This window comes from Tachysurus fulvidraco, chromosome 14 (genome assembly GCF_022655615.1).
Source record: "Tachysurus fulvidraco isolate hzauxx_2018 chromosome 14, HZAU_PFXX_2.0, whole genome shotgun sequence".
Classification (NCBI taxonomy): Eukaryota; Metazoa; Chordata; class Actinopteri; order Siluriformes; family Bagridae; genus Tachysurus; species Tachysurus fulvidraco.
This window is the reverse complement of record NC_062531.1, coordinates 16,245,336-16,267,472: the sequence shown is the minus strand read 5'-3', so window position 1 is coordinate 16,267,472 and position 22,137 is coordinate 16,245,336. Positions and strand designations below refer to the sequence as shown.

At 36.9% G+C, this 22,137-nt stretch overlaps 3 protein-coding genes across 4 annotated transcripts; 2 read left to right on the top strand and 1 right to left on the bottom strand.

Moving 5' to 3' along the window:
- The first annotated feature begins 41 nt into the window (after nt 1–41).
- acaa2 (acetyl-CoA acyltransferase 2) lies at nt 42–7,307 on the top strand. The gene is made up of 10 exons (XM_027171042.2): nt 42–271; nt 719–885; nt 1,707–1,835; nt 2,047–2,163; nt 2,270–2,417; nt 5,472–5,647; nt 5,793–5,922; nt 6,007–6,077; nt 6,204–6,358; nt 6,477–7,307. Exons 1-10 carry the CDS (start codon nt 256–258, stop codon nt 6,559–6,561), a joined length of 1,194 nt encoding a protein of 397 aa, XP_027026843.1. The 5' UTR covers nt 42–255; the 3' UTR covers nt 6,562–7,307.
- Nucleotides 7,308–9,470: 2,163 nt separating this feature from the next.
- On the top strand, nt 9,471–17,193 carry rpl6 (ribosomal protein L6). Of its 2 annotated transcripts, XM_027171049.2 has the most exons (7): nt 9,471–9,495; nt 10,120–10,269; nt 10,371–10,469; nt 11,264–11,407; nt 16,021–16,069; nt 16,240–16,424; nt 17,018–17,193. In XM_027171049.2, exons 2-7 carry the CDS (start codon nt 10,120–10,122, stop codon nt 17,168–17,170), a joined length of 780 nt encoding a protein of 259 aa, XP_027026850.1. In that variant the 5' UTR covers nt 9,471–9,495; the 3' UTR covers nt 17,171–17,193. The 2 variants fall into 2 exon arrangements, with proteins under 2 accessions (XP_027026850.1, XP_027026849.1); XM_027171048.2 differs by lacking the exon at nt 9,471–9,495 and having other exon boundaries at nt 10,101–10,269.
- A 1,302-nt stretch (nt 17,194–18,495) lies between these two features.
- Nucleotides 18,496–20,664, bottom strand: dynll1 (dynein, light chain, LC8-type 1). Its single transcript, XM_027171056.2, has 3 exons — nt 20,101–20,664; nt 19,035–19,173; nt 18,496–18,854 (listed from the first exon to the last, which is right to left on the bottom strand). The coding sequence occupies exons 2-3, from the start codon at nt 19,164–19,166 to the stop codon at nt 18,717–18,719; spliced, it is 270 nt and encodes an 89-aa protein (XP_027026857.1). The 5' UTR covers nt 19,167–19,173; nt 20,101–20,664; the 3' UTR covers nt 18,496–18,716.
- Nucleotides 20,665–22,137: the final 1,473 nt, after the last annotated feature.

Genomic DNA, 22,137 nt, shown 5'->3' with positions numbered 1-22,137 from the left:
AAACGCAGTTTCGATTATTTTTAAATCAGTACAAATTAAATAAAAAAAAGCCTAATATACGGTTTTATTAAATAGTTATATTTTTGTGAAACAATAATATGTTTTGCACTTAAATTTTTTTAGGCAGATATAGCGAATAATGAGTCTTGAATAGAAACACTAGTATGTAGGTAAAAGGTCACTGATGACGAGTTAGTATTAAGGACTCAGCGAAGAGAATTGATTGACCGCCAAATTTCAGATAAAAATACAATAATGTCGCTATTACGAGGTAAATAATTGGTCTCTCACAATTTAGATGTTTTGTTTCACGCGTGTGCTTTTTGTAGATATTTGTTAGTTTTGCTCTCAGTTATCAATCATGACTATTTTACTTTGAATCTTGCGTTAAAGTTCAGACTGCATCTGCACTCTCTTAATCGTTGTCTTGCTTTATTTGGCGAAACCGGCATATGTAGCCTACATTGAATTGAAATTAGAGCAAAGGTTACTGATCAGAAAAGCTGGCAAATGATTATCTTTACAACCGTATCAATTCATTTAATGTCTGTCATTTGTAGTAACAAAATACAAACTAACAAATATACAAGTCAGTTTCACTACAAGACATTTTATCACTGGCATATTTAATAAGAGACTAATAGCTGATCTGTGAAGGGTTATTTTACAGATGTGATTTAAATTGCTGCTAACATTACTCCTGATTTCTTTGGTCTAGGTGTTTTTATAGTGTCGGCTAAAAGAACCCCCTTTGGAACATATGGTGGTGTTCTTAAAGACCACAGTGCTACAGATTTGGCTGAGCATGCTGCTAAATCTGCCCTTGTTTCTGCTAATGTTGCTCAAGATCTAGTTAACAGTGTCATCATGGGTAATGTCATGCAGGTGAGTAACTGATATCAGAATTAGAAGCAGCTTTATTGCCAAGTATGCCTGTGCATACAAGGAATTTGTTTTAATGTTCTACACTTCCAGTACACAGAGACAACACACAAACAATAAAAATAAGATGAGAATATAAAATAAATAAAAATAAGCATATGGAAATACAAATAGACAAAAAAAATGTAAAAAAAAAAAAAAAAATTGTATGTGCAGTTGTGCTATAGATGATAGAATGGAATCGAATAGATTGATATGCAAGAAGGAGGTGGTAACTAGAACGAGAATCGAGATGTACTAGAACGGAGGTGGTAACAAACAAATGTAAGATTATTGCACGTTGTTATTGCATAATGGAGGAACTGTTTATGAGGTAGATCGCATTTGGGAAGAAACTGTACTTGTGTCTGGTTGTACTGATATTTAGGGCTTTATAGTGCCGGCCAGATAGTAAACATTCAAAAAGCGGATGACATGGATGTGAGAGATCCAGAGTGATTTTCTGAGCCCCATTACTCACTCTGGATTTATATAGTTCTTGGAAGGTGGGTAGGGGAACACCAATAAACTTTTCAGCAGTCCGAACCCTTCTCTGTAGTCTTCTGATATCTAATTTTGTTGTTGATCCAAACCAGACAGTCATTGATTTGCACAGAACAGACTCTATGATGGCTGAGTAGAACTGTTCAGCAGCTCCTGTGGCAGGTTAAACTTCCTCAACTGTTAAGCCTGAACAGCCGATACCTCACAAAATTCACCAGCAGTGGTACTGCACACTTTTCAATAGCATACCTGTGTATATGTTGTTTCTCATTTTCCTACAGAGCTCTGCAGATGCTCCCTACATTGCACGTCATGTGGGTCTCCGGTGCAATGTGCCAATACAAGTTCCTGCTCTGACTGTGAACCGCCTTTGTGGATCAGGGTTCCAGTCCATCATTAGCGGAGCTCAGGTAAAGCATGCATGTAAATGGTAAAAATCGAAATGCATACTGTGAAAACTTAAGAAGCGTAAGCACACTTCCACTAACTAACATGTTCAGTTATGTGTACATAATCAGTATCTGATATTTTGTCATTTTGTTGAAATTCAGAACTAAGGTAAAATATGTTTGGTGAAACCCTTGTGTGGAAAATTTACTAAATGTTTTGTATGATCTGTAGGAGATATGCCTTAAAGAGTCAGAAATTGTCCTCTGTGGAGGGTCAGAGAGCATGAGCCAGGCCCCTTATGCTGTGCGCAACATTCGTTTTGGCACCAAGTTTGGCACTGATTTGAAGGTAAGTCTACAGACAAGAGGATGGACTTATTTGAAAGAAAAACGATATAAATAATCAAATCTTAATTAAAAAGAATGAATTATGGCTGTTTCTTTACTTGCTTTAGCTTGAGGACACACTGTGGGCAGGACTCACAGACCTTCACATAAAGATGCCTATGGGCATCACAGCAGAAAATCTGGCAGAAAAATACCAGATTACTCGAGAGGATAGTGACCAATATGCTCACCAGACACAGCAGAGATGGAAATATGGTCAGTAATGTACTTATGGTATTTTGCTACAAGGCAGCATGAAAACAGAACTAATTCTTATCTAGGATTATTCATTACTATATTATGATGTTTGTTTCCAATCATATAGTGTTGTCAGTGAAGGCATTTTCTTTGACTGAAATATGGGGGAAAACATACATACATACACACACACACACACACACACACACACACACACACACACACACACACACACAGTGGATTTGGAAAGTATTCAGACCCAGCAGAAAGCCTTCCTCAAATCTGTACTTTCCAACAATCCTGTCTTTGAGCTCTCAGGAAGTTCCTTTGACTTGGTTTGAAGTCTTGGTTGACAAGGCTTGGTTTTTTTCTCTGATTTGCATTGTTATTCAGGTTGACTTGAATGAAGGTGTAGAAACATTCATTCATTCATTCATTCATTCATTCATTCATTCATTCATTTTCTACCACTTATCCGAACTATTCTCTGGTCACGGGGAGCCTGTGTCTATATAGGGCATCAAGGCAGGATACACCCTGGACGGAGTGCCAACCCATCGCAGGGCACACACACACACACTCATTCACTCACACAATCACACACTACGGACAATTTTTCCAGAGATGCCAATCAACCTACCATGCATGTCTTTGGACTGGGGGAGGAAACCGGAGTACCCAGAGGAAACCCCCGAGGCACGGGGAGAACAAACTCCACACACACAAGACAGAGGTGGAAATTGAACCCCCAACCCTGGAGGTGTGAGGCAAACATGCTAACCACTAAGCCACCATGCCCCCCGGTGTGGAAACATCTCTGCAATTATCAATAGAAATGGGAGGCATCTGAGCTGTACTTTCAAGTGTTTTTGCTGAATACTTGTGACATTTCAGTTTTTTCTTTTTAATACATTTAGACATTTCTAGAATTCTGTTTTCATTTTGTCATTATGGGGTCCTGTGTGTAGATTAGTGAGTAAGAAAAAGAGAATTTGAATGATTGTAGTATCCAGCTGTAACATAACAGAATTTTAAAAAGTGAAAATGGTGGCAATGGTCGATAGAAACCAAAATCATCAACCTATTGAGGACTGGATTAACATATTATTCAATTAGAAATTTCTATGGCTCCCACCTGCTTTGCATGATGTTGTCTGAACATGCTCCCGATGAGATGTCCTGAGGGATCTCATACCAGACCTGTTATCAGTGAGTTCTTGGACAGTCTGTGGTGCTACTTGGTGGCTTCAGATCCTCCAAAAACATAATTTCCCAGAAATGTAATTGGAAATGTAAATGCCAGTCAATGGCATCAGTGCCTTTGTCAGCTAGAAACTGCTTAAACACACGGGCCACCTGAAGCAGGGCCTCATGTACCAATAGGAACCCAACGCCTACTGTACCAGTGCAACATCTAAGGATGGCTCTTTGGATTTCATCCCATTAATCAGTAAGGGTAACATTGGCTAGCACGTGGAGGTCTGTGTGACGTGAAAAAATGTTCAGCCCACTGACCTACCAGCAGAGTGATCAAGCTGGATGATGTTGCAGGCAGCATGATGTTCCTGATGGCATCTCCAGATTCTTTTAACACCAAACCTCCATGTGAAGGCAGGTATGAATCTGAAGTTTAATTGACTGTGCCAAGAACCTGCACTTGTGGCCTATGTGTTACCCTTCTTTAAGTACAAGGAGCTTACTTTCAGTTTAGGGAGATCCATCAGGTATCATGGAAACACGTGCTCCGGCCACTGCCACTAACTAGACCTCATCATCAACACATGCACAGAGCTTGGCAGTGTCCTGTTCACCTACATCTACTATAGCACTGACTGTTACACCCTAGATGTGCCAGCAAGGTGAGAGTAGCATTGAAGAAGCTGCATAACACCAAGAAGGGCTGTCTAGGAATTAGCATCTGCTATGCAAAAAGCCCAACAAAGACATGGCACTTCCCTAGCAAACATGCAGGTGGCTCTTGCTGCGAAAACTTCAGACGATTTGTTTAAGGGAATGAATTATCCTAAATCACTTCCATATAATGATTCATATTTCACTAAAATCCCACCTGTATAAAAACGTGACTACTTTGGCTGCTTTTCATTTCATTTTATTATGCTTTTTACAAAACCAGACTTGGTGTTAAGCCTGATTGTACTGAATGGTACAGATTCTGTACAAACTAAGACATGTAGTTTATACAAACAGAAAGAACTAGTTTGTAAATGAATGGAATGAACAAGATATTTCCCTCATTCAGTTTGGATGTGAGCATTAATGGTTCTACAATAGAAAAAGGGGCAGGAGCCAAGCTGTGCAGAGAACACAGTATTGAATAAGTGTTGGTTGTAAAGGAGAGTACCATTGGTTGTGAGGGTCTGCACAGAAGAAAAAGAGTGTGGAATTAAGTTTAGCACAAACCTTATTTGTGCTTGTGCTTTTCTAGCAAGATTGTTTTTTATTGTAGAATTGAGAACAACTGTTTGTCCTTTTTTTTTAATTATTATTATTTTTTTAATATGTATCCTCATTTGTGCCCACTCTCTCAAAAACAACTTGCACTGACTGAATGTCTTTCTCAAAAATAAATTCACCAGACCTCTGGGCATGACACTTGATGACTCATAATACTAAAATGTATCCCTTGACAACTTGGCATTTTTAAACAAAAAAACAAGGCAAATGAAATTACTCATGAAGTGAAGTGAGGTCAGTTCAGTGACTTTATATTAGCCTAAAATATGTTTAATGGCATGTTGTATTGATATAATTTGCAATAATTAAGGGTCACTGGACAAATCTTTTTGGTGAATGGAATCAAATTTTCAAGGCACCAGAATGAATTGAAATGACCACCTCTAATGTAACGTGAGTGTGTGCACTAGTATTCATGTTTTTATTCACACCATGATGGAAAAAACCCGAAGACCAATGCAAGTTCCATGTTTCACTTTATGTAACTAACATTTCATGTTGTTTTGAATAGTGCTCAGAAACCTCATGCAATATAGAATGTGTTGCTTTTCTGTTCCATACTTTTTGATTCTTAAATCTAGTTGTTTCTTTTTACAGCTCATGAAGCCAGCTACTTTAATACTGAAATTGTACCTATTGATGTAAAGGGCAAAAAAGGGAAAATAGTTATGAGCCAAGATGAACATCCTCGTCCACAAACAACACTGGAGCAGATGGCCAAGCTCCCACCTGTATTCAAGAAAGGGGGCACAGTCACTGCTGCCAATGCTTCAGTAGGAACCACAATGCCCTACTAATAACCACATAATTTCTGATTTATATTTTTTTATATATTTAATGATTAGTAAACATGAAGTGAGAGACTGACTTTAAAAATGTATTTTTTTTTACTGTTTTTATAATAACTTTCTTTTACAGGGTGTGTCAGATGGAGCTGCAGCTTTGGTGATCGCTAGTGAGGATGCTGTTAAAGAGCACAAACTGACTCCATTGGCTAGAATTGTAGCATATCACATCTCAGGCTGTGACCCTACAATTATGGGTATTGGTGAGTAACATATCAAACTGTGCACACACTTGCGAAAAAGATAAATAAATCTATAAGACACCAATTCATATCTCTTTGCTCTAGGTCCAGTACCTGCTATAACCGAGGCTCTGAAGAAAGCAGGGCTCACATTAAATGACATGGATTTAGTAGAGGTATGTGCACCACTAGACATGCAGTTACGTTATATGTAATTATGACCTCCTCAGAACATGAATATAAGCATGAATTCAGTAAGTATGCAAATACATTACATTGTTTTGCTGTGTTTATGTTGTCAGGTGAATGAAGCTTTTGCCTCCCAATATTTAGCAGTTGTTAAAGCTTTAGGACTGGACTCAGAAAAGACTAACGTAAATGGAGGAGCCATTGCAATCGGCCATCCACTAGGAGCTTCTGGGTCCAGAATCACTGTACATTTGGTTCATGAGCTAAGGTACTCCCTAGACTTGTTCATAATCTTACTGGTATTCCTACAAAGCAGATCTTTTTTTAAAGGTATAGTTTAAATGATATGTTTGTGTTAACTTTCATAAATTGTTCTTTATTTTAAGGCGGCGAGGTGGCAAATATGCAGTGGGATCAGCCTGTATTGGTGGTGGCCAGGGCATTGCATTAATTCTGGAAAATACCCAATGAGAAAAAGAGAAACATGCATGTAAAAGCAAAAAGAAAACTCCACAATTGCAGTAAAATTCTTCTGAAAAATGTAACTTATTAACTTTGTTATTTTGATTATGATATCATTAATAAATATGATTTTATGGGTTTATGTAGATATAGACAAAAAATGTACACACATATTTCTCCAAGTTCAGGGACTGAGGTGGTATTTGCAAATATTGATATGTTTTATAGAATTTCGAGCAGACTTCATTAAATGTAGTAAAGAATGCATTCATAACCTTTTGCATGATAAGTCAGTGTCTTAAGGCAAATTCTGTACTAAAATGCACAAATAAAAATTTAGTTAAACATATGTCCAGATATATTTTGCAAAGTTTTTATACAAATTTAAATACAAATGTTCTATCTGAAGCATGTGACTATGTCTTGTAAATCAGTAGAACATCTCTTCCTACATTAAATGGTATTGTAAGGTAGCCATTTCGACCTTAAAAGAGCTTTAGAAGCATTAAGTATTTTCCTTTTAATTTAATTAGATGACAAATTTATACTAATAAGTAGTAGTAAAGTGGTTGTTTTTTGTTTAGTGAATCTCATGTTAACTCACTCGCTTCAGTCTGATATATTTCTAACATAATCACTCCAATGTGAGGCACATGCTGGACAACCCTGGATTCATGGTAATAAAAGTGTTGTTTCTAAGTATATTTTGAGACTGTTCTCTCTAAAATTGCACAAATAAAGGAAACATTGAGTAACCATGCTTGTTTGATTTTGTTTTGCAATATAGCTTTTGACAGCAAGCGTGTGTATACGCCATTGTTATGGAACAGAAAATCAACAGAAATCAATTATATGATGTTAAAAAAATGTCTGAAGAATGGATTGAGAACAACCAAAACTAAGTAAATAGTTACTATAAGTACTGTGTAATTTAAGGCAGATATTAAGAAAAAACGACAAAAATACACAACGGGACATATTGTTTGAACGTTCAGTATTTACATACAGTATTTACACTGGTCAGCACTGTTACTGTTTATTGTCTTTTGTGTATTGTATTTTTTGTACTTTTTGTATTGTCTTGTAACTTTTTGTCTGCACTGATTGTCTTGTATTTCTTGTCCTGCACTCAGGGCCATCACTAGTGGGGTGAAAGGTGGTGACAATTACAGGGGCCCCCACTGCCCAGGGGGCCCCACAAAAACCCAGCAGCTATACTATAGGCACCTCTTCTGTGAATAATTCTAATATTAATTATAGTCGTATGCCACAGATCTTAATGAAAACTACAGAAACATACAATTTGATATAATAAGTCTTCCAAATATCTGCTCGTCACCACTCCCTAAAAATGGTTTAGTCCGATGCAAGGTATTTATTAATTATTCAGTCAATGACAAACATCTGAGGGACCCAATAAATCGTAAGCACAGGGAGAAATTAAGGTAATAGTGAAGGAGATTTTTTGACAATTGATCCAGGATTATGGCCAGAGATGTTCACAGATCGTGAACGTGAGGTGATCATAAGAAAGCTAGCCACTGCCAGTCGGACAGACCTGAAAACTATTATGCCCAAGGATTCAGAAGGAAAGAAATTTCCAGAGTATCTCCAGTTTAGCAAGTCAGCAAATGGGTGAGAGAAACAGAAGAGAGACTGGTTGACATACAGTCCAAGCATGGATTCATTCAGTTTGCCATGCATGCTCTTTTCACAGGATGACCTCAGAAAGACATCAACTAATGCACTACACTCTAAAGAAGGGTACAAAACAGCAGATCTAAAATGGCAAAGAATGTACAATGTCCCTTACCATGAAGCAAGTAAGGCACACAAAGCAAGCTACCTCAAGTTGAAAAATCTGAAATATTATTTGATAGAAGCAAAAGGAATAGATAGCAGCTTGCAAAAACAAATACAGAAGTTGAAAAAAAACCAAACAAAGCAATTCTTGAAAGAATATTAGATGTCACACTTTTTTGGCTTCAAGAAACCTACCATTTAGGGGACCACAGACAATTTAGGTGATGTTTGCAATGGTAACTTTCGTATAATTTTCATCGTTGTTACAAAGTTCATTACTGATTGAAATTTGTTTATTGTTTGCTCTCCATTTGTTGTTATCTGTCTTGTTATATTTTAAGAAACCCCTATTCGATTACATGTGGGGGTCCATGCTCATAGTTTGTACAATAAATTATATTAGTGGAGGGTTGTGGGGGCCCACATTAATATTTTTTCAGGGGCCCCCAAATCTTCTAGCTATGGCCCCACCTACACTGTTTGCACCAGGTTGCACAGATGCACTTTATGTGGCTAGGACTACTTACAAGTCCACAGCCCTGTCTTTGTTTTATGTAGCACCATGGTCCTGGAGAAATGTCTCATTTCACTATGTACTGCAACAGCTGTATATGGTCAAAGTGACAATAAAAGCTTCTTGACTTGACTTGCTAAAAAACAAAAAAACAAATTGAATTTATCAGCATTGTATATGAATGTGATATTCATTTGTTCATTCATTCATATCCACAAATCAAATTAACAGTATTTAGATCATTGAAAAATATAGTAAAATAGAAAACTATAGCAAAATAGTTTGATATGCAGGCTTTTCTGACTCTTATACTGAAATAGATATAACAGAAATTGCATTTCTTATTTTTGATTATTCTCAACTTATTCTGATATTTTTGCTTTGTTTTCTGACACACTTAAATTTTAAATACACATGAATGATTAAATTTAACTAGGGATAAACCGAAAAAATAATGGTTCCAATTTCTTAGTTTTGTTAATTTTTTTTTATCGTAACTCCAGTCTGTAGATGGCAGTATATAGTTAAAATGAGCTTTTAGTACACCACAGAAGAAAACGTAATGTACGCAGTCAGACTATATATGCGTCAAGTGCCCGGATGTAGGTCTTTTTTTCTATCGCGAGGTAATTGTGTCTATCGTGTGTGTGTGTTCTTTGAAATTTTAATCTGTTGTCATCTTCCAATAACGCTTCGGTGTATTTGATCTGAAGTGCTGTATAATTTTAATGCCTCAAAGCTGATACTAAGATCTGCGAAGATTTAAAGAAACTTTTGGTTCGATGTTTTTATATTTGTTTTTTAATGATGGGCCTGAAACCCGAGCTAAATGTAGATTTGCTCTGATCTGTAAGGGTAGCACGTTTTCACTTCTTTTTGAAATAATTATATAGCATGATAACTTTTGATATAGAGTTATTTGTGTGTGTTTAGTTATGATATTAGTCTTTTACGTATATAAGTATGTAAACTGGCGCTTTTCGGTAAGAAGCGCTTAGCTGGTTAGCATTGCTAAAGATATTCACGTTTGTTAACCAGGGAGAGAGCGCTTGTTATTTAACTGCTTTTCAGCTTTGTTATTCTGTGTATAAAATATAGATGGAAATATCAGCCAGCGGTTAGTCCAGGGCTCAAAGCCAGTGGATTTATCTAAATGTATCAGAATCCAGATGTTCCTGAATGAAATGAAATAGAAGCTGAAGTGTCTTTAATTACGTGGTGTTGTCATGGTCTTTAAACCAATGTTTCAGATGGCTGAGGGTGATAAAAAGAATGTTGCCCGTAAGCGGCACTGCAGCCGCAACCCTGTACTGGCTCGGGGTATCGGGCGTTTCTCCCGCTCGGTCATGTTTACCCGGCGTGCCATGTACAAGAGGAAGGTTAAGGCAACTGAGACCAAGGTGAGTGCAGATCATTTTCTACAAAATATGGCAATTGACATGGAATGTAATTGATATTGTATAAATGCATAAAGGGTGAAATTTGATCTGCTAAAACACAGATTGAGAAGAAGCTCAAGGAGAAGCCCCCTACCACTGTGGTGAAAACTGTTGGTGGAGACAAGAATGGAGGTACTCGTGTCATTAGACTTCGTAAGATGGTGAGTCCTATATACACCTACACCCCCCCAGCTTTTTTTTTTTAAGATGCACACATCAGATTCTCTCCGACCAGTCATTACTCTTGGATGTAAATGTACTTAGTACTTGCTATGACGTTTTCCTGAATTCAACCTGTCTCTTTCAGAGGTTTTTATTCCTGTTCTTTTATTTTGGGGCATTGCATCAGTGTCCAATCTGAAAAGTGTTTTGGATATATTTTAACTTTTATATTTAATCGTTTTTAATTAGGCAAAACATTTTTAGTTAAATGGTAAAGATCTCTCCTGCTAGGAGTCGTTAATCTGACCCTGCACGAGTAGTTCCAAAGCTGTAAACATGGTGTCTTGGTCATGTTTTCCAGCACACTTTGTAACAAACAGATTGGGTTTTGTTTTTAGGAGGGTTTCATTTGTATAATTTTATGGTTTTGACAAGTGTTTCTTGGGTGTTTATGCTTGGGGCTTTTCAAAACTGGTGTATGTTAGTGAGAATAATAGAGTTGGAGCTAATCCTTCTATAAATGTAAATGGCTCTCTGTGATCATCTTGGTTCTTTTACTTTATTTAGCTTGCTAATATATTGTCAGGTTTGGTTTTGTGGCACATTTTTTCAAAATTATTTGGCTAGTTTTCACTACATTTCTTTGCAAGTTAGAATAGCATGACAAAGCATCACTGTCTGTTTCAGTATGAAACTGAATAAAATAAAAACAAAACTATTTTAATAGGACTGTTAAAGTTAAGATGATCTAACTTGCTTTGACAGTCACCATACATTTTTCTCCCTTTCCTAGCCTCGTTACTATCCAACAGAGGATGTACCCCGGAAGTTGCGTAGTCATGGGATCAAGCCCTTCAGCCAGCACAGGAGAAAACTGCGCTCTTCCATCACACCTGGAACTGTACTCATCATGCTTACTGGGCGTCATCGTGGCAAGGTAGTTATTTGTATTATATATGGATGTTTACCAATAATTTCTTTGCAAAGATAATATGCAATTTCTTCAGTTGTCAAACAAAAAATGCTACAGTGGGTATAAAGTCTACATACCCCTGTTAAAATGGCAGTTTTTCTGTGATTTAAAATAAACAAACCAGGATAAATCATGCCAGAGAAATTTTCATATTTATTGTGAAATAGTAACCTACATATTAAAGTAGATAAACAAACAGTAAAAAATTCTTTTTAGGGTGAAAGATAAACTGGTTGCTTAAGTGTGTGCAAATTTTTATAATGGGGAACGTGGCAGTGTTAAGAATCAATCGCATTCGTGTAGTAAACTTTCTGCTTTTCCTGACGTGGGGGGGATCATCTGTATCCACCTGACTCTATCCTTCGGCATCCTCTACTCTTGCACCAATTGACTTCATGTCCTCTTAACACAATATGCCTACTGTCAATTAAAGTGACTTATTAGCCCCAAGTACAGGTGTTCCTATAGGATTTTTTGACATCTTGGAAACATCCAAATGGGAAATACATAGGCCTTGAAGAGCTTGCAAAGCATGTATGGCATCTTATTTTTAAAGAGCATGAATTAGAGGGTTCCAGAAGAATTTCCAAGACGTGCAATATACCAAAGAACACCATAACAAGTAGAGAACTGTGCCAACATGGCACTGGAGTTTATGCATAAACATTCCTCTACAAAAACCTCTCTAATACTTCTGATATACAATAGGTAAGTCAAGCTTGAAATAGTTAATGGTGAAATGTTATAAAAATATATCTTAATTTTAGATTTTAAATGAATTCAGGGATTCTATATTATATACTCTCTATTATAACATTGTCAGGTGGATGTGCTTGGTTGAAAATGATGTGCATGCGTGTGTGTGTATATATATGTGTGTGCCGCGCGGATCACTGGTGCTGGTGGCCAGAAAAAATGCTACCTCTGTTATATGTAGTGTTAATTTCGTCAGGCGAGATGAAATATGTTCGTCAACAACCTTTTTTTTTTTTCCATGACTAAGATGAGACTATGACAAGACTGTACCACTGTCCAAAAACACTGACTAAGACTAAATTAACATGCATTATTGTTGACGAAAAAAGATGAGACATGTTTTGTATAAAATAAAAACTAAGATAAAATGTCTTCATTTTCGTCTACAATTGTCTCTGCTTTTTCATCAGCTGTTACGCCTTTTAAAATATTCAGTACGAGTTCGCGGCTTCGCACTGTTGCTTAAGTTACAGGTCTCATACGCTTGTGGCTACAACACGAAACTGTTGAACAATTGTATTGCTTCCGCTAAAGAAAATAGTGCGCTCCGTCTCTACGGTTAGAATCCTGTGTACCCATTCCAACGCTCTGTTTTTCATTGCATCGGCGTGTTATAGTTAGCAGCGGTCTGTTATCAAGAAATAAGTGTGCGTAGAAAAAATTCGTCCACACGCCACTCAAAAAAAAAAATCCTGAGCGCAAGTCCATCGTCTAGGCGGACTTGTGATGTGCTGTCAAGTTTGAGTGTATGCACTGTTTAAACGAGTGTTCTCAACTTCTCACTGATACTTTTGTGATTCGCGAAGTTTTATAGCCTTGATATTGTTTCTTATTCAAAAGTGGTGACAGAAAAAACTCTTTACCCCCAACCTGAAACCTCTTCCCCCGTCACAATCACATCATAATCAAAAGTAGTAATTAGGCTTAAAAGCAGATGTATATGTAAGGGAATAAAGTTTAATAATTACATGTAATATTGCTCCAAATATCATCTATAATGGTGTGTGCAATACCATGTATAACTTGCATTAAGTTGGTAATTTACACACACACACACACACATACTACACCTACAGTTTCGATCTTAGGCTTTTCATTAATCAGTATTAATGTGTTATTTTGTATTTTAATTTGAAAAGGTTTTGCATTTGTTTGTTGTTGTGGCTAGTTTGAGTTTAGAAATACAAATTTCAGCATTATCAGTAATCTGTGTGTGCATTTTCCTTGAACCAAGCAAGTTAACTCATGATACCTTTTGTTTATATCGCAATATTGACCTCAATAATTGCAATATGACATTTTTCCTAAATCGTGCAGCCCTTATATATAAAAGTGTGTATATGAATGAGCAAGAGGCTCAAAAATAATCAAGGGTGGAAGAGTTTATCAAAGCCTGACTAAAGTTTGCAAAAAATGCTTTTCTTTTGAATCTGGGGCTTTATTTATTAAAAAAAATCTAAGATTTCTGTTAAAACACTTAAGATGTAGAGGAAGTTTGCCTGTTAGCATGACTAATGCACACCCCCAAATCAAAAAAAGGGTTGGCTTCACCAAAACAAGATCAAGGCTTGGAATGACCAAGCCAGAGTCCAGAACTAAATCCAGTTGAAAATCTGTCGGTTGATGCAAAGTGGGCTGTGCACAGGAGATGCCCAACCAATTTGACAGATTTAACACCAAATCTTTCAGTTTTCTGTAAACAAGCTGGTCCAGAATTGCTATCTGAAATAAAACCTTAAAACAGCTTGCAACTAGTACTGTTGGAAAAAATAAAAATTTTAAAAATAAAATTCTCTCTCCTCTCAAACCTTACATAAACAATGATTTGGCCTCCAAATTCCTCAGTTCTCAATCTAATGTGTGGGATTGTCTAGAACAAAGTCAGATCTGTTCACCTCAAACTTGCAGGACATAAAGGATCTGCTGGTATCATGTTGCTGCTGGATGGCCATGGCTGTTTTGGCAGCACAAAGGGGACCTATGCAATATTAGGAATGTGATTTTAATGGGGTGTGTATCTGTGTTGTGTTATGTATGTGTGCTAACATGGCTGTATTAACAAGATCAGCTTTATTCACTTGTTCCAAATCACACAACTTCAGCTTAATGATTCAAGCTGAAGTTGTTTGTGATTTGGAACAAGTGAATAAAGCTGCTCTTGTTAACCATCCTATTTCCCCTGGGTCTTTTTGACCCGGCTGGAAGATTTTAATGTCATAACTTGGGTTTTCTTCCACACATTTGCCTAAAATTTACCAGGAGTATTCCAAATTATGAACTTTGAAAGCAAAATTCATTTTGTCTATTTTCGTTGAATTGTGTTCAGAACAATATATACTTTTGCGTGTTGGAACAGCTTGGATCACTTTGACCCGGCAATAGGTTACACTTTTGCCCTTTTCAGCGCAGTGAACATGCATACAGACACAAATGCACACACAATGTCCACTAACACACGCAACCAAAACACACACACTCAACCCCCCACTTTCGATATGCCTTCACCTAGCAGAGGGCAGAATATGATCTACCGAAATGATGCCCCACACACCGTCAAACACTGTTCAAAGCATTGGGCATTGCAATTCAGTTGACCTCCAGACAAAACAAAAGCTACTCAATTGTAAATATTTCACACTTGTTGGATGCATTTGTCCAGCTGGGGACAATATCTTCTCTTCTTCTTCTACCAACAATCTTTACACACACACAATGTTTAGTTGCACCACTCAGCTTTGGCCTGGAGATATGCTGAGTAATGTTTGACATTTATCGGTCAGTGGTTATCCAAAATATTTAATTTCTGCTTATTTTACTCAAAACGTGGCAAAATTTCATAAGGTTTATTGTTCATAAATTAAGTATAATAACACACAAGGAGGTAAACGAAGTTTTATTCACATGAAATTATGGCATGTTTTTGTGCGTGTGTAGCCTGTTGGTTGATCAGATGACATCAGATGGGCAAAATAGATTTTACAAGTGCAAAATACATATTACACACAGAATGGTGATAATTGTAGAATTTTTGATTTATAAACATTCAAGTCTATTTGGCCTGGAAAAAAACAGGTTTTATTTGCTTACATTAAAAATGGTTTCAAAACAATATCCTGCCCTTGAAATATACCAGCCTGTAATTGTGCATCAACTTTTGTGCCTCAAGTATTTATTTATTTTTTTTTACTAAAAAGAGGCATTTTTGTATATAAATAAGGTTTATTATACATATATATTTTGCAAAATATATGTTTATGTTGGAAACAAGTTAGCCTTTTTTTAAACCTTTTTTAGTCCATTATATATACTTCATTTTTTTTTATAAGCAGTCAAAACGGACACGGTCAAGTTGACTCTGCTCCTAATTTGTATAGGAGGACAATAGGAGGGTTAATGCAGCCATGTCAGCATTTTGCAGCGTATGTCATTCCATAGTAAAAGGCTAAACTTTTACTTGTACCTGTTTTTCTGTTGAAACAAATTCTCATTTGTAAATCAAAATTACTATATTGGTTTGCCAATAGTAGCCATGTAATCAATGTCATTTTTCCAAAGTCAAATGTAATTTATTTACAGGCACTTATCCATCAAGGGGAATCGGTCTGAATAGATTTACTGGATAACAATACATGTTCCAATTGGTGTATTATAGGAGGCTGGAGTTCTGGTTAAACAAATAATTCAAGGCAATTATTAGTGCAAGTCCCTGAAAATGTGTAGTTTAACACAATGAAAAAATAGTATTTTTTTGACTGAATTCTTAAATAGCAAGTACTATATATTGCTAATTGATTAAAATCTTGCCCCTTTCCCATTTCCAGCGTGTGGTCTTTCTCAAGCAGCTGTCTAGTGGCCTCCTCCTTGTCACAGGTATGTTTAATTATAGGTTGTGCTGCTCAGATGCGGCTTAAAAAGGCCAAGTGTTTTTATTTCCTTGTTTTAACCCCAAAAAAAAGGCTTAGTCTGAACATCTCTACCCATGTTTTTGTGCTATTGAGTTGTTGGTCACTGGCCTAAAGCTTACTATTGCACTTCTCTAGGTCCTTTATCCTTGAACAGAGTTCCCCTCCGTCGAGCCCATCAAAAGTTCTGCATTGCCACTTCCACCAAGCTGGACATCTCAAGTGTGAAGCTTCCCAAGAACCTGAATGATGCTTACTTCAAGAAGAAGCGGCTGAGGAAGCCCAAGCACCAAGAAGGGGAGATTTTTGATACTGAGAAAGAGGTACTAAACTGGTTTCATCCAAAATGCATCCAACAGTCCCCATTGTATAAACTGGGTCTTTATGGCTATAATTTGTGCTTGAGCAGACATTGTCATGATAATGGGTTTGGTCTGTATAGGTAAGTTCCTTATGGAATCTTGATGCTTAAAATGTTGAAATTCTATACAGTTGTATGCCTACAACTTTGTGGCAATTGGAGAAAACCCACACATGCTCCAAATTGCTCCAGCATTGTAGTAGTAATGCTGTTAGTGTTTTTGTTGGGCAGATGTGTGAAGGATAAATTAATTTAGAATTGTGATGGAAAGAATATAGTGTAATACTCTAACAGCCTTCAAGGTGTTAATACCTTGTTTATTTCGTTCTCAGGCTTTTGTTCACTTATCTTTTATGGACAAATTTGTCTATACAGAGCAGTACATGATTTTCTGTTGTAGTGTCTTTAAGAAAATAAGTGCTTCAATTAAGTTCTTTTTTTTTTATGTGAAATTAAGCTAATTGACAGTTCCGTAGTTGGATAAATTAAATGTTTAAGTAGCATGCTTGGCTTTGTATTTTCTTATTTCAGCTGATCTTGTATATTTTATTGCAGAAATACCAGCTGACAGAACAGCGGAAGGAAGACCAGAAAGCCGTTGACTCTCAGCTGTTGCCACTCATTAAGAAAGTTCCTCAGCTGAAAGGATACCTGCACTCCCAGTTTTTCCTCTCCAATGGGATGTATCCCCATAAACTGGTTTTCTAAAGAAATAAAACCTGTCTCTTCTACCTAAGAACTGGACTATTATTATTTTGAGTTTGACAAGTCATTTTATATTTTGCTGAGGCACCAATCCTTCCAAGGTTACTGTTTTTGTCAAACATTAAATTACAGAAGTTAAATAAGATGAATAGAACCTTAAGTAGTTCATGGATTAAGAGCACCATCAGTCTAAAATCCCTGTTGGAGAGGTAGTATAGTAGTAGGAAAAAGCGCCTTTGTGGGTAGTGCTATTTATAGGTATTCATGAAGAGGGAGGTCTTTAGCTCTTTATTTGAAAACAGCCAGTGGCTGGTGCTCTGACATCTAGGGATTAGTTCAGTCCACCACCTAGGCAACAAAATAGATGGCTAACATTTAACTTTTACTTTGAGAGACTAGTGGATGGGTGCTGATCCATTTTTTGACTTTGTAGACATGAGCACTTTGCTCCTTTCAGCTGTGTTAATGTCTCTCTTTTTTTTTTTTAAAGATTAAAATTTGTCATTTAGCGTGGTGAAATTTTGGGCTTTATAGCATTAGTCCCATAAGCCTAGAAGTGAGCTCTGTCCTAGAAATGTAAGTAATGCTCAAGCCATATTCACAAGTTGGTCTCTGCTTCTGTAAACTTAACAATCTTGTTTGTGTATACACACATTTATATACATATTACTAGTACATATGTACACTTTATCTTCCTGAAATTCTAGTTTGATGCAAACTACTCTGCACAGATCTGCTATACATGAAAACTGAAAAGATGCAAAGTCAAAGCTTAAGCTTTGTAAAACTATCAAGAATGGCAATTTGCAGTTATCTCCATTGACTAAATCTCAAAAATCCGTCAATGATGAGGTGTATGCCAACTTAAACCACTTTAGTCTATATTTGCTACATTTATTAAAGGTCTGCCCCATGCAACAGTCAAGCAGAATGTTGTAGTACATAAAGCTGAACAGTTAATTATATAACTTAATTTAGTGGTTATCACTTTTTACCTTTACATGGAGCTTTAACAAAATTAATGGACAAAGATTAAGTGTGATTGTCAGAGTGGCAATCTGTAAGACCTATTAAAGTGTCTAGGTATGTACCAAACTACTGTGATGTTTGTATGACGCCATAAGTTATAGCAAAGACACTGATGTTTTAAGCAATAGGTTACAAAATATGTCAAAGAACTGATACAAGGAGGAAAGGTTTGAGATTGATGAAGACCGATCAATGTTGCAGTCCATACTTTTCAAAGATTAAAATATAAAAACAGCAAGTTGAGGATGCACTGGAGGATGAAATAATATTCCAAAGTTAATAATACAATACTCTTTACATACAAGTGTTCCAAACTATTGTTTTAATAAAAAACAAATGACAGTCTGTAGAAAAAAATAAAATAAATATATGTTCCTTACTCTTTTCTTCATAGTACATGGCCATCTTAAAACAAAAAGAAACAAAAAATAAGCAGCCAAGAGAAAGTGGATCCCAGAAGAGGAATGATCAGCTTTTCTGTAGTAAGTCTGTAATAAATGGTCAGAGTTTAAGCTTGGTCTCAGCCAGACTTGAACAGCAAAATGGCCACTTGACCAAGGTAGAAATAGATGAAGTGCTTGGTCTCATGGGTCACATAGCTGCCGAAGTTCCTTCCCACAATGCAGTGCCAGGTTGGGTTGTATTTTTTGTCAAATTCCTTGAGTGACAGACAAGAGAATTCATGATGTAGGGTATCAAATCTGGTATCAAAAAATGCTTAAGCTGTCACTAACTGGTATTTTGCACAGGTACATTTTCTGCACAGTGTTCTTCCATTGTAAAACACTTGCATTTTGAGCTGTTACATCTTGGTGTGATATCTAGATCCAAGACTTACCTTTTTGATGTAGGCAGCAATGTCCTTCTCAATGTTGTACTTCTCAAGAGCCTGTGTGGCACACTCAACAGCATCCTGCTGCATCTCCTCAGACATGTCTGCATTTTTTATTACTGCCTTCCTGTCAGACATGGCTGCTCTGAAATCACAAAGACACGTTTTTAGAGGTACCAGATCATTTAAACAAGATAAAAGCCCTTTATTTTGTCTTGTATTAATGATTTTGGAACATTAGTGAGTATAGTCTCGGGATCTTAATCACTTTGCAAATAATGTGTGCAGAATAGCCATCACAAGCCCTGGTCTACTTTTCCTCACACAAAGGTATCTTATCACTGACGGCCGACAAAGTGCCGTTTCAACAGGACCTATGCACTCCGCAACTTGCACAGTGTATCATATTGCTAGGAATTTGCACATTTTTTGAATGCTGCAACTACTATACAGTTTATTTGTGAAAATTCTTCTATAAAAGCAGAGGCAAATGACACTATAAGCACTGGTCACCGTGCAAAATCAGGTTCCATACATTATATCGAGACGAAATACTGGGTAGTCTTTCTTCCATCATTTTCTTGCATAACAACCTCATCAACCTACATTTCGGTCGAGCGTTTCTATGGCCTATTACCTCTTATCCTTATACAGCAGAGTTGATACTCCCAGTTTATCACGCTAGGATCATAATTTGGAATATGGCTGGGAAACGTAGTTGGGTAACGTATAATGCAAACAAAATCCAAATTTAAGCCTATAGCAATTATGCTAATTTGGTGATGTGACTGGTTATTTGTTTTAAGACGGTCCACAATTACACATATGTATTATTACCGGTAGCATTGTTTTTTAGGCACCGAGAATTTTAAAGAAGACAATTATAAGATGAATATTTAAATATGACTAGATAACCTAACTCGTCCTAGATAGCTAACATCAGTTTTTACACATAAGCAAAGTATTTCGTGCTAATTTTTAAAGGGGATTAAACCAAGTTATGAAAAATACTTCTCTAAATTGACACAAGCCATTTACAAAATGACTAAAATAATCTTTAGCATCTGTTTACCTGATATTGCTGAGTCTTCTCAACGAGAGTAAGAAAACAATACGAGCGTTTATAATAACCTCCGCTATAGTCGTTCGCTGAAAGTAAGGTGGGTGTGTTACTGATTTGTTGTACTCCTCTTTTGTTTTGTTGGCTGACGCATACCGTCACGATTCACCTATTGGTCGACCCCAAGTGCATTCTCTCTGGTATTTACTCCTGCATTTTATTTCAAACCATCATGCCTTGCGGTTTAGACGCGTAGTTGGTCTCCATAACAACGAAGGTGCGAACGTGCACGCACCAAACTGAAAGAGGAAATCTAATATGCTGTAGTGATGGGAAGTTCGGTTCTTTTCCACGCACCGGTTCTTTCGGACAGTTAGATTTAATGAACCAGTTCAAAAATCCAGTTCACCAGTTCTTTTACGTCCTGACGTAATGACGTCATTCACAATGACGTAATGACGCAAATTCCATCATCCGGCAGATATTAATACAATCAATTTAACACATTCGAAAAGTTCTTTGTAATCATAACTTTTGTTGAATACGTTTCTTACATTTACGTTTTGCAACTAAAACACCCAGTACAGGCATTGATGTGCAAACGTGGATGTTTTACGTGTCTTAAAGATATAAAGCTAATAAACTAATCTTCATCAACTTACAAAAAGCGGCATATAAAAGTAGACTAAACTGCACAACAGTCAATAGTGAAATTAACTGACATATATTGAGTGAACAGTTGTATGATTTTTTTAAATAAAAATGTTTAATAGCCTATGACTAGTTACTATGCATATCCCAATATGTATAATTTGCTCTGAAGGTTCACACATGCGCAGTATCAATAGCTAATCGGTTCTCAGTATGTCAGACGCGTCCGAAAGAAACAGTTCTCAGTTCAGTGTACTGATGATTCGCTGTATGTTATTCAAGCATGCGAAGTATCAACAGTTCATTGGTTCTCAGACGCGTCCGAAACAAGCAGTTCTCAGTTCTGTACTGATGATTCGCTGTGTCACTAATTCACGCATGCGCAGTATCAACAGCTCGAGCTCACAGTACTCTCAGCACAACATGTCTCAGTTCAGTGTACAGGAGTTGCATATACTTTGGGATATTAGTTTATTTGTCAGGCATGACCGAAAGTGAGTAACTTGTGTATCAGCGCTGACTCAAGACGCGAACTGTTTAGAACGAATCAGTCCGATTTGGTGAACCGGTTCATCCAGTTAACTTAAAAGAACTGGTTCAAAAGAACGATTCGTTCACGAACTGGCCATCACTAATATGCAGCAACCTACGACCAAGGGAATCAAAAGTCCTGCAGTCGACTTATTTTGCAAGGATGACACGCAGACCGTTAAAATAAATAAGTGAATAAATTGTATCCACAGATACAAAATGCTCCTTCACTGATCATGAAAAACAAAAATATATATAAATATAGCTGCAAGCAGCGATACCGGGGTGAAGCCGATCAGATGTGCTCAGAACATGTCGCTGATGAACCATACCAATTTTTGTAGCGATATGGCATTGTTTTTAAAATCTCGTCGCAACTAGATTGTGTGTATGTGTGAGTGTGTGTGTGTGTGTTTGTCTGTGTGTCTGTCTGTGTGTGTGTGCATGAGTGAGTGTGTGTGTCTGTGTGTGTGTGAGTGTGTAAGTGTGTTTGTGTGTGTGTGTGTGTCACTGTGGTGCTGATTCTGATTCTGATATTAGCACCCAATACTTGCGATTCTGGTTCTGATATTATCACCCAATACATATTGTGTGCCAACCCGCCCCTCAAGTACTAGAATTTGTTTTGGACTGGTGTTTAGAGGGTTTGAGCTAGACACACCAAAGTTGCTATAGTAACTTATAAGACTGGCCTCTACATGTGTGCCAAATTTCATAACTTTCCTACGTACAGTTCTATGGGCTACCATTGACTTCAATGGCAGAAGAGGAATAATAATAATAATAATAATAATAATAATAATAATAATAATAATAATAATAAATATAGCTGCAAGCAGCGATTCTGGGGTCAAGCTGATCAGATGC

Coding starts and splice junctions, on each gene's coding strand:
- acaa2 (XM_027171042.2), top strand. Junction 886..1,706: donor TCATGGGTAATGTCATGCAG/GTGAGTAACTGA, acceptor ATTTTCCTACAG/AGCTCTGCAGATGCTCCCTA. Junction 5,923..6,006: donor CCCTACAATTATGGGTATTG/GTGAGTAACATA, acceptor TCTTTGCTCTAG/GTCCAGTACCTGCTATAACC.
- rpl6 (XM_027171048.2), top strand. CDS start 10,111: ATGTTTCAGATGGCTGAGGGTGATAAAAAGAATGTTGCCCGTAAGCGG. Junction 10,270..10,370: donor TTAAGGCAACTGAGACCAAG/GTGAGTGCAGAT, acceptor GCTAAAACACAG/ATTGAGAAGAAGCTCAAGGA. Junction 16,425..17,017: donor TTTTTGATACTGAGAAAGAG/GTACTAAACTGG, acceptor ATTTTATTGCAG/AAATACCAGCTGACAGAACA.
- dynll1 (XM_027171056.2), bottom strand. CDS start 19,166: ATGTCTGACAGGAAGGCAGTAATAAAAAATGCAGACATGTCTGAGGAG. Junction 18,855..19,034: donor TTGCTGCCTACATCAAAAAG/GTAAGTCTTGGA, acceptor CTGTCACTCAAG/GAATTTGACAAAAAATACAA.